Below are 15,789 nucleotides of genomic sequence, written 5' to 3'. Positions count from 1 at the left end.
TTGGCATGAAAATGAAAAAAAAAAAAAATTGTAACCCGCGCCAGGTAGGGGTCGAACCTACGACTTTCTGCTTAGGAAACAGACGCTCTATCCACTGAGCTACAGGCGCTACTTGTTACTAATTTATATAGTCATTTTTATAAATATGATATATAACAGAAATTAACGGCTACTTAGCAGTAATAGTTAAAACTTCCGCAGTTTATTCCTGTAGAACAAATATCTGTGGATGAACTGCATAATCATTTTTGCACAACTTTAATAATTCAATGAGGGAATAGACCTCCGTCACAACTGGAATAAGTGACGAACTAATCACACGTACTTTATATGATTTTTATGCTAATACGTACTGAAATGTGACTGCCACTTTTTGTAGCCGATATGAATCTCATGTACGTATAATTCATTGTGACAAAAAGAAATGTAAATGCAACTTTTATTAGTAGTACCCGTTCTTCTTTCCACTTGACCCTTTCCTTTTTCCTTTTGTGACTTTATTTTCACTAATTTGCATCAAATAATTGCTCATGGGCTCAACAGCTTTGGCCCCTTCTTCGAATTTTCGTTCCCACTTACATATACTATTACAAACGCTTTAAAGTCCAATCGTTGTCTCTGCTTGGCCTTTCGACCTTCCAAAGAAGTGGGTTTCGTCATTTAGTTGTCGCCATGCTAAATATCCCTTGTTTTATACGTTTATAGAAATGTTAATTTTTGAATACGACAACATGGACCACCCTTGTATTCCAATTTGATTCGTTTCCTACTGAAAAAAGCTAAAATCGGCGTAAGAATCTTACTTTACGTTGCATATCATTTACTAAATATAGCTAAACAAACACTTAATAACAGGAGTGATAAGTTAAACACCCTGATAAGGTACTTGTTATTTCACTTAAGCTTATAATGTTTGTTTAGAAACATGAGTGAATGGGAAAAAGTATAATGTTATTACAAAAATGAAAGATATATGCCACTATGTTCACAAAAAGAAGTTTTAGAATTCTCTTTCTCTTCTAAAAGGGCTTTGTAAGGGCCATAATAATACAGGAAATGAAAAGCCAAATGGTTCATTGTCTTGCCAAATCTTGCTAACTTTTTAAAGCAATCATTAAAGGTTTTGTAAAGTAAAGCCCTCGAAGTGCTATCACAGTAATCACGCTATTAACCAACACTTTGTATATAAATAGAAGCTAATCACACATTCACTCTGCCATTGACAACTTTGCAGCCAATCACAATTCACATTTCAGTTCACCCATAATCAAGATTCACATCAATCCCAGTGTTGATTCTACTACAAGAAGGTATACTGTCTGCTAATGGGTCGGTTATCCATTTTGTTACTGGGTATTTGATTATTTAAAACTCCATAATATTTGAATGATATGATTTGATACTATTAAGTAAGTATTTGTATTAAGCTCATGATTCTTGAATAGATGGGTCAATTTCAAGATTACGGAATATGTTCAAAAAAATCTAGAAATATGCTATTCTGATGATCTGATTCCCTATAATTTGATTCTGAACTTTTTCTTGTTTATTTGGATAGTTTTTTCTCCATTTACACGATAGCTATGGAAACATCATCTCCATATTTGCATGTTTTCAGCTCAAATTATATGATGAAAGAGAACAAGGGATCAAAATGGACAGAAGAACAGAACAAATGGTTTGAAAGTGCTCTGGCTATATTCGATACAGAAACGCCAGATAGGTGGTCAAATGTGGCTGCTTTTGTTCCAGGGAAATCTGAGGTTGAAGTGAGAGCACAATATGAAGAATTGAAAGCTGATATTAATAATATAGAGGCTGGTTTGGTTGAAGACCCGGGCTACTTGACCTATAAATCAGATATGGTTCATGATCATGGATTCAATTCTTTTGGGAATAGGTTTTTCAGGTCAAGATCCTTAGACCACGAGAGGCGAAAAGGTATACCCTGGACTGAAGAAGAGCACAGGTGAACTTCTATGTATATTACCTTTCTGGTTCTAGAGTCAAGTTCAGAACAATAATGCATAATAACTTGTGTATATATGCATTACAGGCGATTTTTGATGGGTCTTCAGGTTCATGGAAAAGGAGACTGGCGAAATATTTCTCGCAACTTTGTGGTGACAAAAACACCGACACAAGTAGCAAGCCATGCTCAAAAGTACTATGCAAGGCAACATTCAGAAGGGAAAGAAAAGAGGCGGCCTAGCATTCATGATATCACTACCATCCACCTGCCACAAGCCCCCAATTTCTCAGGTGATCACACTGACAAATCTTCACCATTACTCAACACACCAAACAGTGGAATCAATATACGAGTATACAATTCTGGTCTCTATTTACAACCAACAAGGTATCAGATACAGGGTTAAGCGGCCAAGATTTGAGCTAGTAGTTGAATTCAGCATCTTAATCATTTGTACTCGATGTTATTATGTACTCAAAGTCTCGATCGATAAATCTGAATGGTTTGTTGCACCAGGTTTTAATTCTGAGCCAGACAACGGATTCCAAGCATAGGTTTTTAGTGTTATCTGTGATCATTGATCAAGATCATAATGAAAAATGTAGAATGATAAGTGAAACCTCATTGGCTAAGTTTTACTCATCAAAATTACCCTTTTGTTGTTCACTGCATGCGATGCATAGAAAAAATGAGCCAGGGCCCTTTATGTGGGTCGACTGCCATGTCATCGGCTGAGTGGCTGAGTTATAGTACACTCATACCAAATTTCCAGATCAGATCACCACCATGCTTGGTATATAACTGCAGATGCATATCAGCTCATGACTCGTTCATAGCAAGTTTTAGAATATAAAAACCATGCGAAAGTGCAGCACACGCATAATGAGTCAATAAACAGACGACAAAAGTTTCTTCTTATCTGGTTATTGTATTTTGGAATTTTTTGTTTAATTAATAACTAAGAAATGGAGAATCTCTTTTGGAGAATGACAAAGGCTCTCACTTCATGAAATAATTTTTTCAAATGCAAGTTGCATTATAGAGCACTTAGTTCCACCATTTGGTTCTATTTTTAAGTATATGTGGATATGGCTCCCATATAATTATTTCTCAAATCATACATTCCCATGAATAAAATAACTTGTAAGCAGTAAGCAGTAAGCAGTTATATATACAACCAAAAGTATACCCAATGCCGCACTGAGTGGAGTGTGGTGAAGGTGGGATGTAGATACTCAAGGGTTGATAGGCTACTCAAGGGTAGAGAGACTGCTACACGATAATAGTAATATATCTCCAAATTAAAATATTGTTTACTTCTCAAAGAGATTAAAGTTGGAACAAATGGAACCCTGCATAGGAGATGCATATAAGATTTGGATTTCTAAATGGATGACATAAGATTGTATTTAATGGGACCATACTTCTATCAAACCCTGTTTATGAAGAGACATCATCATCTCGAATCATATTAACCAGGCTTAAAGCCTTTTACCCAAAAAATAATCTCTAATTATGACTACAGTATAGATGTCCTAATGAACTCATATAATCCTAGTAAAACATGCATACAAATATCAAAGGAACAGCATTTTCGGCCTCAATATATATTGTGTTCTGTTGTTTATAACTTTGTATGCATACTAATGAGGTTGAGGGAAAGAAAGAATCTGAAGTAAATTGCTTAGACTAAAAGCAGAATCTTTAGGCAAGAATCAAGATCTAGTAAGAATATGGCAAAATCTGGGAATTTGATCTATTCAAACGAAATGAAACCTGTTTTGCTAGGGTAATTGAAGTCTTCACTCAAGCATCCAGATGGTTCATGATTCTTTGAATTTGTTCTAGTACCATGAAATTCAACAAGAACTTAAGTTGCAGAACAAACTTTGATTCCTTCGAGAACTCACTATTTATAAATGGAGTTTATGTGACAATAACTCAATAATCGTACAACTGTCAATATAACAAAATTATTTAATGCCAGTAATTCCAAAACTTACAAAAGAAACCAATACCAAACATTATTAACAATAACAATAGAACTACATGATACAACAAACAAAAGAACAAAAGAAACATGGAACTTATCTCAGCCTGTTTGTATGTTTCCAAGAAAAAAGTTGACCTTTTTAATACATATATGTACACCTTATTGAGCAATGTGGTCGAGAGGGATAACAGAAGGGGGGTAATCGGTTCTTGGTCCAGCAAGAGAGTAGTATGCAAGTATATGTGCAGGATGGTCTGTCTCTCTACCTTCACCATTACCCTTTCTTGGGGAAATTATTTCAATATTCCAAAACGGGCGTGCCATTGCCAAAAGATCAAAACCACTTTTAGACCCTCTAAACCCTTGTACCCATAAGTACCTTAGAGACCTCATCTGTAGAACCGCCATAGCGAGTGCATTTTCACTGAAACAACACCCTCTTACTTCAAGTTTTTGTAGGCTTGGGCAACCTCTAGAGAACCCTAGAAGCCCAGTGTCAGACTCCCCAAGGTATCCCAGCAGCATCCATCTTATATTCTGGCTGTGTTGACCAATATAAGTCAAACCCACATCAGTTAGCCCTCCTGGTCTAAGATAGAGTGCAAATCTTCTAAGTTTATGGCAACCACTCAGTAAAGATCGGATTCCATTATCAAGTGGCAAGTCTGTAATAACCTCTTCTTTATCCAGTAAAACCATACGGAAATCACAGAGATTTTTCAAGTTCATTCCCACTGATTCTAGAGCTGCATTTGTGATATCAGATACATACACAGCAATGTACTCCAAATCAAGACAGCCTTCTGCTATAGCAGTCAATCCTCTTTGAGAAACAACACCTTCTTCATCTTCCATCTCTTGTTCATCAGCTCCTCGTTCAATTCTAAGTCTTTTTATTTTCTTGCAACAACGCGCTAGAACTTCCATTCCCCGGTCTCCGATCACATTTCTTGTCTGTTCATCAATATTAGATTATACAGTAGTTCATTTGAAATGTACAAGCTTGTAATGATCATTAACTGTTAGCTTGCTTGGCACATAGTGATATCAAGAAATTAATAGATAAGATGAACAAAAATGACAACAGCAATACTCAATCGCATCAAAGGAGGGGTACGGGGAAGGTGGTAAATGACTAAAGAAGACAGACTTGTAAAATATGAGTAAAAGACTAAGCTTAAGGTAAAATAAGAGGTAACTACGTAACATTATTTTGCCATATGATAATCGGTTTTGTTGCAACTGATTATCCAAAACAGACTGTTTTCACATGTCACTCAAAGCAGAACCTGTTCTTGCTAACATTAAAATCGAATGCAAACAGAACAAGTCGCAATAACGAGATAGCCAGTTTAAAAATTCCAAACACCCCTTAAAAGGTCAAAAAAGAAAACAGGAACAGTGAGTGTACCTCAAGAACTTCCAAATTAGGACATCGTTGGAGCAAGAGACAATGATCCTCTGTGTCAAGGAGTGCATAAAGGAGATCCAATTTTTTCAGGCGCGATGCGAAAGGAAACACAATGGGCATTTCATTTGTGCTCATGTAATTAAGACCTAAACGGCACAACTTCTTGGGGTATGCCAAAGAAGCATACTGTTCAGATTGATGATTAAAGCAACCACCACTAAATTCTTCAAGGGAAACAGCAGAGCGGAAAAAATCAACAAGGTCCAAGATTTCACAATCACCTATCTTAACTGATAGTAAAGATTTGCATTTTACAGCAATTAGCTCGAGATCTTTGAAATTAACTTGTGAAAGATCTGTCATGTAGAAGTTTAACGCTTCGAGTACAGTATTGTTCATAGCAAGCTCATGTAGCCAGTCTCCATCCTTCTCTATCACTTGGCTCTCTTCTAAAAACAAGATTTTTAGGTTCCTGCAATAGTATACTCTACCGGTCAAACATTGAAATCAAATAGCCCAATGGACATTGGAAGTCAAACATTCGAATAGTTGACATCATAACTAATATGAATTCTTCAACTTTCAAGAAATTTAAATAATACCATAAAATATGTATGAAAATCAATATCAAGTGAATTTGGAAAGCAACATTTATCAAACCTATAAAGTTAAATGTACTACAAGCATTTCACTGTAAAGCGAACACTTTATTACCCCATACAAAATGCAGTAATTAGTAATTATAAAAGCTTTGAACATGACAGTATATAATTATGAAACTATTTTGGATGTGTGTGAAAAAGTATTACAAACAGAGCAACAAAATAATTTAATCTATCACAACCCCACGAAAACTATGGAGAAAGATGCCAGGTTTTATTGTTTTATTATTATATTCAGCCCTCAGCTTTGAGTGCATTTCAAGAAAAACTTCATAATCATTAAGATCAAAAACATTCATAGTCCATATGCATCAATAATATAAGATTCAATAATATATATGATATACTGTATGAAGTTTAGCAGAGGTAACAGGTTAATAAAGTTTAACAAGAACCTATCACATGGAACAAACTTTTCAAATTCATAACAAATTTGCATATGTTACAACTTTACAAGAGCTCAAAAGGAAAACATATACCCACTAAAAACCTGAACAAGAAAAACCTGTAAAGACTAAATAAAGAAACTAACAATTTCCCAATAAAAAGTCAAAATTGAAAACTATAAGATTCATATAAAAATTGTATAAAGATTGAATCTTTTTCAATCAAACATAATTCTTTGATTAAGTTTAACATGTAACAATTAACAAACTTTATCCAAAACATGTATATTGTATACCCATATATATATATATATATATATACCTGGAAGATCGACAAATATGCAAAAGGCCATCAGTTGAGAAGCCAGAACACTTATCAAGTTTAAGAATCTGAAGAAGTTGACCACGCTCACGCGCCAATAATTCAAGATCTTCATCTTTAACAATCATTCTTCTAAAGTGAATCGCTTTTAAACAACTAAATGACTTCCCAAGCTCCTCCACCCACGGCGTTGCAAACCCACCCCAGTCTTCCGGTATCAAGTTATACATGGCGGCGCGTGGCTTTCCTTTCAGTTTTATAGATTCCAAATAAGGGAATCTCCGGTAAAGTTGTTTAGGTGTAGCTGTGTAACATAAAGCTATTGTCACGTGCTTACGTGTAAGTGATTCAAGTTCGTATAATCGCCGGCAGACCAAAGATATTGACTGCCGGTCACGTGAGTCGTGTATGTATGCTAATACACACTCGAATACCACGTCGGACATGCCGTGGATTCTTTGGTTTGCTATGTAGCTCCGATCATCCATTCTTGAATATAAAAAAAGTTTAGAAATTTATAAAATTTATTGTAAAGTTTGATGCTTTATGATGTGAAAACAAAAACCCAGCTCAGATTAACAAGAAAAAACAAAACACAGTTCAAATTTATAAACTTTTTAAGAAGATTTTGAGCTTGGGGATATAAAAGGAAAACCCAGTTGAAATCTATAAACTTTTTTTTTTTAGGATAAGATTTTTTTTATTTATATGATAAGAAAAGAAAAAACCCATATGAAAACTTAGTGAAGGAACAAAAAACCCAGATGAAATTAAGAAGCTTTTTTTTTTAAATTTTATATATTTATAAGAAAAATAGTTGAAAACAAAGAGTGAAATTTAGAAAGAAAAGATGAAAACAAGAGAGAGAACTGAGAAGTGATGAGATCCACGAATGGGGGGCTAGAGAGAGAAAAGGAAATATACGGCTGAGATTGGAAAGGAAGGCAATCTGACGGTGACAGTTGGAAGAGTTTGTATCGGGACCGATAAATATGGAAAGTTATTTAAAAGGGGCGGGGGGCTCTACAGCCAATAAATATATAAATTAAATTTATTTTATAATATAGTAGCATGATTCCTTACAAAATATTTTTAAAATATACTCGTAGAAACTATTGTTATGTCGGGTCATTCATATATCAACTTGAATACAGATTATAAATATAAACATGTCAACCGTTACCATCAGAGTAAAAAAAAACATCTAATTAAACAATACACAATAAATCCTAAACACAAGATTTTGGTAATTTTTAATAAAATTTACGGCTAAATATATAATTACAAACTTTTTAGAAGATAAAAAATAAAAACCTGAAAACTTTGAATGGTAAAAAAACTAAGGTATTATAAATCCTATTAAAGAAAAAAAAATTACCCTCAAAGATAAAACTTCAATGATAAAAAAAAAATTAAAATTTAATAGGTAAAATGTGAAACATTAAGATGTTAAAAAGGCTGCAAAACCGCTAATCAAAAAGTCAAAAAAAAATAAATTCAAGCATGCAGGCAAGCTGCTGAGTCAGCTAAAATATTTTTAAAATACAAAACATTATTTTAATCGGATCCGCGCTAGAGAGTTATTTCGAAGTATAAATGTCTACTTCAAATACCCGATGATGAGAATACCCCCAACTAATCCCCTCAAATGCAAGACGATTAAAAGAAGTAAACTTTGTGCCCCTTAGACTTGAACTTGACTATACCCAAGTCGAAGTTGTGATGCAACTTTAGAAAAATATGTAAAATTCTTCCTATCACATATTCTATCACAAATTTTGGTGTGCCATACTGTAAAGGTGTTGAAAATAACCAAACCCAAATAACTCAATCTTACCTGAATGCGTATGGGTGAAATGGGTTGGGTTATTCGGTTTACGGGTTGTCATTTGAGTTAACCCAAATAACCCAAAGCTTAATCGGTTTGGTTTACGGGTAAAATTTTTATAATTTAGGTCAACTCGAATAACCCAAATAATAAAGTTATTTGTTTTATATATACTACGAAGTAATATAAACACGTCAAATTTGTTTAAAATATATATTATTTAAATATTAGCTTTTAATTTATAAATAAATTTAGAAGCGTGCGTAGTTAAATAATAATGAATGTTTAAAAATACACAACTCTATCAAATGATAAAAGTATGAATATAAGAAAAGTTACATATTGTCAAAATTTGTTTATTTAATATCAATGGTTTTTATTATTTTTATATAGTTTGTAATGTATTTGTTTTGTTTATGACTTTTATTTTGATAATACAATCATCTATAAGTGAAAGAATTCGAAAAATGCATAATCAAAAGTGTTTGGATATAAAGAATTTGTTTTTTTTTTTGGAAGGTGTGGATCATTTGCTCGCAACAGAGGATCTAACTTACTTTGTCTTAGCCGGGTCCGCGCTATTGAGCCCCCTCACTCTCAATACCTAGTAGGTGGAGAAACCTCCAACTAAATTGTCCGAAGGTACAACATTTAATTGGGGTAAAACTCTGTCCCCTCTGCAAAATGTAAACCTGTTTCATTAGGGTGGATGGTATGTCTTCCTATTCTTTCCCGGTCACCACTTAGGCGTCTATTATTCCCCACTTGCAAGGAATGTCGTTCTATTCTTCCCCACCATGTTTATTTATTTTTTTGTTTTAACTTTTATTCAAAATAAATGATAAAATAATATATTTAATATTAAAAAATTTATAAATACGGTTAACCTATATAATTTCTAAAAATTTGTATCTTTTAATAACACTTTATAAATACTTTATAGCCCAAATACATGATAAGCCTAAAACTCCAGGGGTTAAAACGAAAGTTGAGCTGTATGATTACTTTATAACAACAACAACAACAACAACATGACCCAATCCCTGCGTGGGGTATGGGGGAGGTAAGCTGTAGACAGTCTTACCTCTACACAAAGGTAGAGAGACTGCTTCCATAGGGACCTCTGGCCACAAAGGAGTGCAAGACGGAAAATGAGAAATGTTTAGAAAATCATACCTGTCTGCTGAGAATCTGAAAAACAGAAATACTTGTCCACTGGGTCCGGCTACTATGCGGGTCGAACGTTTATCAATCATGCGTCCTACCGATATCTTAGAAACATGTTTGACAATACAAATACCAATACGAAAGCAACCATATTGTGCATATTAAACAACATAAAAGTAGCAAACTGCTACGTAACTTGAACAAGTAGTGGGAAACAACCAAGACACACATACATATAAATAAGAGATGACAAAACCTGAAAAGATCCTGATTGAGCCAAAGCAGTAACTACTTCTAAACGACCTATGGAAAAAAAGGACCTTAGGCTGCCTAGCTATCCTAATCCTAATCCTCTCACCTGCTCTTCCAAACCATTAAACTAGTCCTAAACCCCTAGTCCTCTAGATAAACTCTCATTGGTCATGTCCTCCGACAGCCATTTTGGGGGAAACAAACACAAGAGTAACCTCCCCCCTCGGTTTAGGCCTCTCGAGACTCAAGGCCAAAAACCCCTACGAAAGGTCACAGAGAACCAAAGTCTAAATAAAAGGTCTACTTAATCTAAAACCCATATGCCTTACCCTCGCATTCCACTACCTCTACCTGGAAGCTCCTCTAACGCATTCGGAATTCCGTACTTCCACCTCCATCTACCTACCACTCTTCCTGTCACGTCAAAGTCCTCTGTAGCGTAGCTAAGCCACTTCTCTAGGCCAAACCCTCACAAACCTCCTTTGGCAAGGCAATATGGGAAAAGAAGACTATCTAGGTCGCCCAAAAGTCCTACCCTAACCTAATATTCTACTCTAATCCTAGTTCTCCATGCCGTCCTATCCGACGTCATGTCCTCTGACAGACCAAGTTCTATTAGATCCTTCGCTAATCAATCCTTCCACCTCATCTTTGGTCGTCCCCTTCTTCGTATGCCGTCCACGTGAGTAGACTCCGCTCTCTTTAGTGGTGCAGTTTCATCCCTTCTCTTAACATGGCCAAACCATCTCAAGCGCTCTTCTCTTAGCTTGTTAATGATGGTCCCTACTTCAAGTTGTGCTCTAAAAACTCCCGTCGGGATCCTGTCTGCTAAGGTCTTCCCGCAAGTCCACCTTAACATCCTCATCTCGGCCACCTCTACTCAAGCCGCTTGGGCTTTCGTCATCGCCCAACATTCTGACCCGTATAGCATAGCCGGTCTAATAGCCACTCTATAAAACTTCCCTTTCAGCTTTAGTGGGATCCTCTTGTCGCACATGACTCCAGTAGCTGCTCTCCACTTCATCCATCCGGCTTGGATTCGATGTGTCACGTCTTCTCCTATCCCCCGCCCTGATTTGTGTATCACTGATCCCAATGCTAATAGCCTCATCCCCAATTTGTCTTATCTCCTGGTTATCGAAGTCACACCTAAGGTATTTTGTCTTCTCTCGGCTCACGCACAAACCATGGTCTTCAAGGGCTTCTCTTCATTTCTCTAGCCTCTGGTTTAGTTCCTCGTCGATGTCGCTATCAGCGCAATGTCATCGGCAAAAATCATACACCACGGTAGTTCCTCCTGTAGGCCCCTGGACAGTTCGTCTAAGATCAACGTAAAAAGGTATGGGCTAAGCGCCGAACCCTGGTGTAAGCCCATATCTACCGAGAAAAGTTCCGTGTTCCCCACAAGGGTTCGAACACCGGTCCTCGCCCTATCGTACATATCCCTAATAACCCTAATGTATCTCCCGGTAACCCCTTTTGCTTGTAGCGTCCTCCAAATCAGCTGTCGTGGTACACTATCGTATGCCTTTTCCAAATCTAGGAAGGCACAGTGTAGCGCTTTTGGTCTTTCCCTATACTTCTCCAAAAGGCTTCTGGTGATGTGAATAGCCTCCATTGTCGACCTACCTGGCATAAAACCGAATTGGTTCTCTGCCACCTTTGTAACCCTTTTAAGCCTCATCTCTATCACTCTCTCCCATAGCTTCATGGTATGACATAGGAGTTTAATGCCCCTATAGTTGCTACAACTCTGCACGTCCCCCTTGTTCTTATAGATAGGTATGACCTCGCTAAGTCTCCATTCTTCTGGCATTTTTGCACTTGTCCAAATCTTGTTGAAAAGGCTTGTCAGCAAGCTTATCCCCACATCTCCCAAGCATCTCCATGCCTCGATAGGAATTTGGTCTGGACCTGTTGCTTTGTTTCTCCCCATCTTCTTTAGGGCGAGCCTTACTTCCTCTTGGCTGATCCTCGGAGTATCGTCGTCGTCGAAGCATATGTCTGAGTGAGTACCGTGATCGATTCCTCCTTCACTTCGCCCCGACTCTCTCCTATTAAACAGGTTGGCGAAGTACTCTTCCCATCTTATCCTAATGTCTTCCACCTTCACAATGCTCCGTCCGCTTTCATCCTTAATATAGATGACGTCTCCTAAATCCTTACGTTTTCTCTCCCTTGCTTTAGCAATTCTGAATATATCGTTTTTGCCTTCCTTGGAGTCTAGTTTCTTATATAGTTCTTCGTACGCTCTTTCTTTTGCTATAGCTACAATCTTCTTTGCCTCTTTCTTGGCTTCATAGTATCTCTGCTTAGCCAAGGACCAGTCCTCATTTGTCCCGTTTTGCTTGCTCTTGATAAGTTCTTTAAAGCAACTAAGTTTTGTCGCAACCTTAGTCTGGACCTCTTCACTGATCCACCAAGATTCTCTACCCCTTTTCCGCTGACTACCTGTCCCTCTTGTTTCCCCTAGTACCGCATAGGGGAAATAATGTAAAACTAATGTAAACCCAGTCTAAAAATAATGTAAAACTCTAGGGGCTAAAACAATAATTGAGTCATTTAAGCTTTGACTTTATGCTTCTTCTTCAAATTACCATTTTGTAACAAGCATATATATATACACAGTATATAATATATATCGAAAGGAAGTTTATTACTAATAATAAAAAACTACCAGGGGATAATTTTAAACAGTAAAAAAACGGTAATAAAAGTGGGCAGTGGAATCGGCAGCGTGATCTCTATTTTGCTCCCCACCCCACTGGTGCCGGATAGGCGGGACGGTGTGTGCCCCGTGCCTATTCGATGCCTACTTCTTGCCTAGTGCACCGTCCAGCCTTAGAGGACTTTATTTCTGAAAATACTTTAAATGTCTTTCTCATGGGTTGGATCAGTGGTTGGAGCTCATGTCTCTGGAAACAGAGGTCATGGGTTCGATCCTCATGCCCAGCAAGGCTGGAGGTCCTTTTCTACCTATGGTAGAACCTGGAAGCAGTCTCTCTACCTTTGGTAGGGGTAAGGCTGTCTACATATCAACCTCCCCCATACACCGTCGAAGACGGTATTGGGACCCAAAACCCGTAAAAGACGGCATTGGGAGTTACTTTTACTTTCTCATGTCTCGACTCAAGATCTCTAACATATAAAGAATTTGTTAATGTATATAAATATCACAATTATTCAAGTTTTTAAAAATGAAATTATATTATTACAATGTTGTCTAACTAACAAAACATTTTAAATTGCACTTAAATTCAATCACATTTTATTTGGGTAATCCAAACCATACCCAGAGTAACCCTTACTTAAAATTCTTCAAAATCTGAATAACCTGAAACTTAAATAACCTAACTCATCAACACCCCTACAGTATACTATACTGCCAACTAATTTTATAATTCAATGAATTCCGACGCTCATGATGTCAACCTTCACCAACCACTATTACTTAAATATTAATAATTAATAATAATGATAATATAACAATAATAATAATAATAATAATAATAATTTTTCATTCGAAGACATTATCATAAAATATCATGAACGTTAGAAGAAAATTGGATTATGTGGGCATTTTAAAGTCATTTCACAATAATAGTTTAGTAACAACGAACATACAACCATACAATATGAAAATAGATTTCGAAAGTTCAAAATTCATTCTACTAGAAAGATACCCAATGATGTAGCGATGTGATGCTAGAGATGGCGGAGAAGATTAGGGGTGGTGGCGGCGGCGATTGGTGGTGGTGGTGACGGAGGAGATTGGTGGTGAAATTAACGGTTGTGGTGGCGATCATTCGTGGTGGTTCTTTGTAACTTTTAGGGGGCGTTTAGTTCACAGAATGTTTTTTAATGAATTGGAATCTATTAAAGGAATTGTAGTTTGATGAAATTTTATAAAATGAATTGGAAAATGAATTGGAATCTATTCAATGAAATTTTATAAGATGAATTGGAAAATAAATCATATTAAATTACAAAATTACCTATTGATCAGATAAGTCCTTTTATCCAATAATGTAATTTTTTGTTAAAAACTTTTTCTTCAAAATAAGTCTTTCATTCTACACCATTAGATATGTCCTAACAACATCTTTTAATAGTTTATCCTCTCGATTAAATCTCATGACAACATATCCTTGAATAGTTTCGAATTTTACTTTATTCTAGAAAAAGTTCTACAATAAACACATAGTTAACTATATCTTTCATGTTTTTAGAATCCAGGAAAGTTTTGTTCTTTAAAAACGAATAAGATATGTGTACATCAGCATCTCGGCGTACTATTATGTTGTTCTGTTTACATCGAATTGCTAGATTTTCTCTTATTCTTTATATATAGTTTGTGTTGTGGTCAATTTGACATAGAAACACCGATCGAAAGAAAAATCTCGTTGCCACATATGCATGTCGCCTTAGTTTCTACTAATTAAAAAATTAAGCATGAAACGGGACTTGAACCCCTACCAGTCTACCACATACTTTTTATCTTTCTATAATAATAAATGCAACCCAATTGATCTATATTGAATTTTGTTAATTTCTTTCATAACCCACAAATAATAAATCGTTTGTCTACCGTCATGTCCTTAACTTCCCTAAAAATTCTTCTATTTTTGTTATTGAGTATAGTAATAATCCCCTACACAATCCCACATATATTTACTTACCATTAATATGGTAATGAGAGTCATAAGCACTTGTTCTTCAACTGCAAGTTCACTGAGGAGATTTGGAATAGGTTAAGGAATCTGAGATGGAAGCTGTAGGATTATACTGAGTTACAAGATATTGTACACGATATTAAAAGTATAAAAGGTCAGAATAACATTGGAGGTGTTGTGAATAAACTTATCTTTGTTGCTGCTATACATTTTATGTGGCAGGAAAGACATTATAGAATTTTTCAAAATAAGGAAAGGAATGTGGAGGCTGTTTGTAATATCATCAAGGATAGTGTCAGAAATCAATTATTATCCATTAGAGTAAGGAAGACCAAAAATGTGAGAATTATAAGTGCTCAATGGAAGATGAAATGGGAGAATTACTGTCTTGTGACTGATTAATGGATGGAGCATGTCTGTTCTCACAAACTTGAAGTATGCGTGCGAATTAGAATAGTGAGTTGTGAAAGATGAAGCTACTTAGTCTTCTTCTAGTATACTTTGAGTTTGTGTTTTGTGAGACTCATCTCTTGTTTTGTATGCTTTGGTATTGATTAGCTTGAGTATGGTTTGATAAGTTGGTATGTCTTGGTATATTTTGGAGTCTGTATGACACTTGGGCCTGTCCAAGTTTCTTTGATCTTAATGTACATATTCTGAATTGTTAATAAAACTATATTATTGTTCCGCGTAAAACGCGAGTAAATATATTTTTATACTTAATTATATATATATCTCAAAAATATAATTTTGTTAAATAATAATTAACGAATTAAAAAAATCAATTTCACTTTATTAACATTTGTATTTTTACCTTGATAATTTCACAAAAATTTATTATGTTGTTCATTAAGTTTTACTAATTTAATAAATTATTCAATGTCAAAAGTTATTGTTTATCCATGTCATTACAAATATCTCGATGTCATTTAAATTTTCATGTCATATCATAGAAGATATCACACATGACACATTCTTTAGATGATGTTAAGGCATACAACCTTCTAAACCGAGTTGCAATATTGTCACCATTAAGCCAATGATCATTCCAGAATCTTGTCTTATTTTCACTACCAACTGATCTTTAATAACATCTTAAGGGGCTAGCAATCGAGTGTGCCTC

The 15,789-nt window shown here is 35.6% G+C and overlaps 2 protein-coding genes and 1 non-coding gene across 4 annotated transcripts; 1 reads left to right on the top strand and 2 right to left on the bottom strand.

Annotated features, from left to right (window-relative positions):
• Positions 1–36: 36 nt before the first annotated feature.
• TRNAR-CCU lies at positions 37–109 on the bottom strand. Its single transcript has one exon. It is a non-coding gene; the product is annotated as a tRNA-Arg (tRNA).
• A 1,021-nt stretch (positions 110–1,130) lies between these two features.
• On the top strand, positions 1,131–2,623 carry LOC122602647 (transcription factor DIVARICATA-like). 2 transcript variants are annotated; one of them, XM_043775245.1, is made up of 3 exons: positions 1,131–1,310; positions 1,559–1,969; positions 2,057–2,623. In XM_043775245.1, the coding sequence occupies exons 2-3, from the start codon at positions 1,584–1,586 to the stop codon at positions 2,376–2,378; spliced, it is 708 nt and encodes a 235-aa protein (XP_043631180.1). In that variant the 5' UTR covers positions 1,131–1,310; positions 1,559–1,583; the 3' UTR covers positions 2,379–2,623. The 2 variants fall into 2 exon arrangements, with proteins under 2 accessions (XP_043631180.1, XP_043631181.1); XM_043775246.1 differs by having other exon boundaries at positions 1,137–1,310; positions 1,619–1,969.
• Positions 2,624–3,917: 1,294 nt separating this feature from the next.
• On the bottom strand, positions 3,918–7,352 carry LOC122602646 (coronatine-insensitive protein 1). The gene is made up of 3 exons (XM_043775244.1): positions 6,747–7,352; positions 5,377–5,848; positions 3,918–4,919 (listed from the first exon to the last, which is right to left on the bottom strand). Exons 1-3 carry the CDS (start codon positions 7,232–7,234, stop codon positions 4,125–4,127), a joined length of 1,755 nt encoding a protein of 584 aa, XP_043631179.1. The 5' UTR covers positions 7,235–7,352; the 3' UTR covers positions 3,918–4,124.
• Positions 7,353–15,789: the final 8,437 nt, after the last annotated feature.

This window comes from Erigeron canadensis, chromosome 6 (assembly GCF_010389155.1).
Source record: "Erigeron canadensis isolate Cc75 chromosome 6, C_canadensis_v1, whole genome shotgun sequence".
NCBI lineage: Eukaryota > Viridiplantae > Streptophyta > Magnoliopsida > Asterales > Asteraceae > Erigeron > Erigeron canadensis.
Note: the sequence above shows the minus strand (reverse complement) of the source record. Positions and strands in the feature narration are given on the sequence as shown.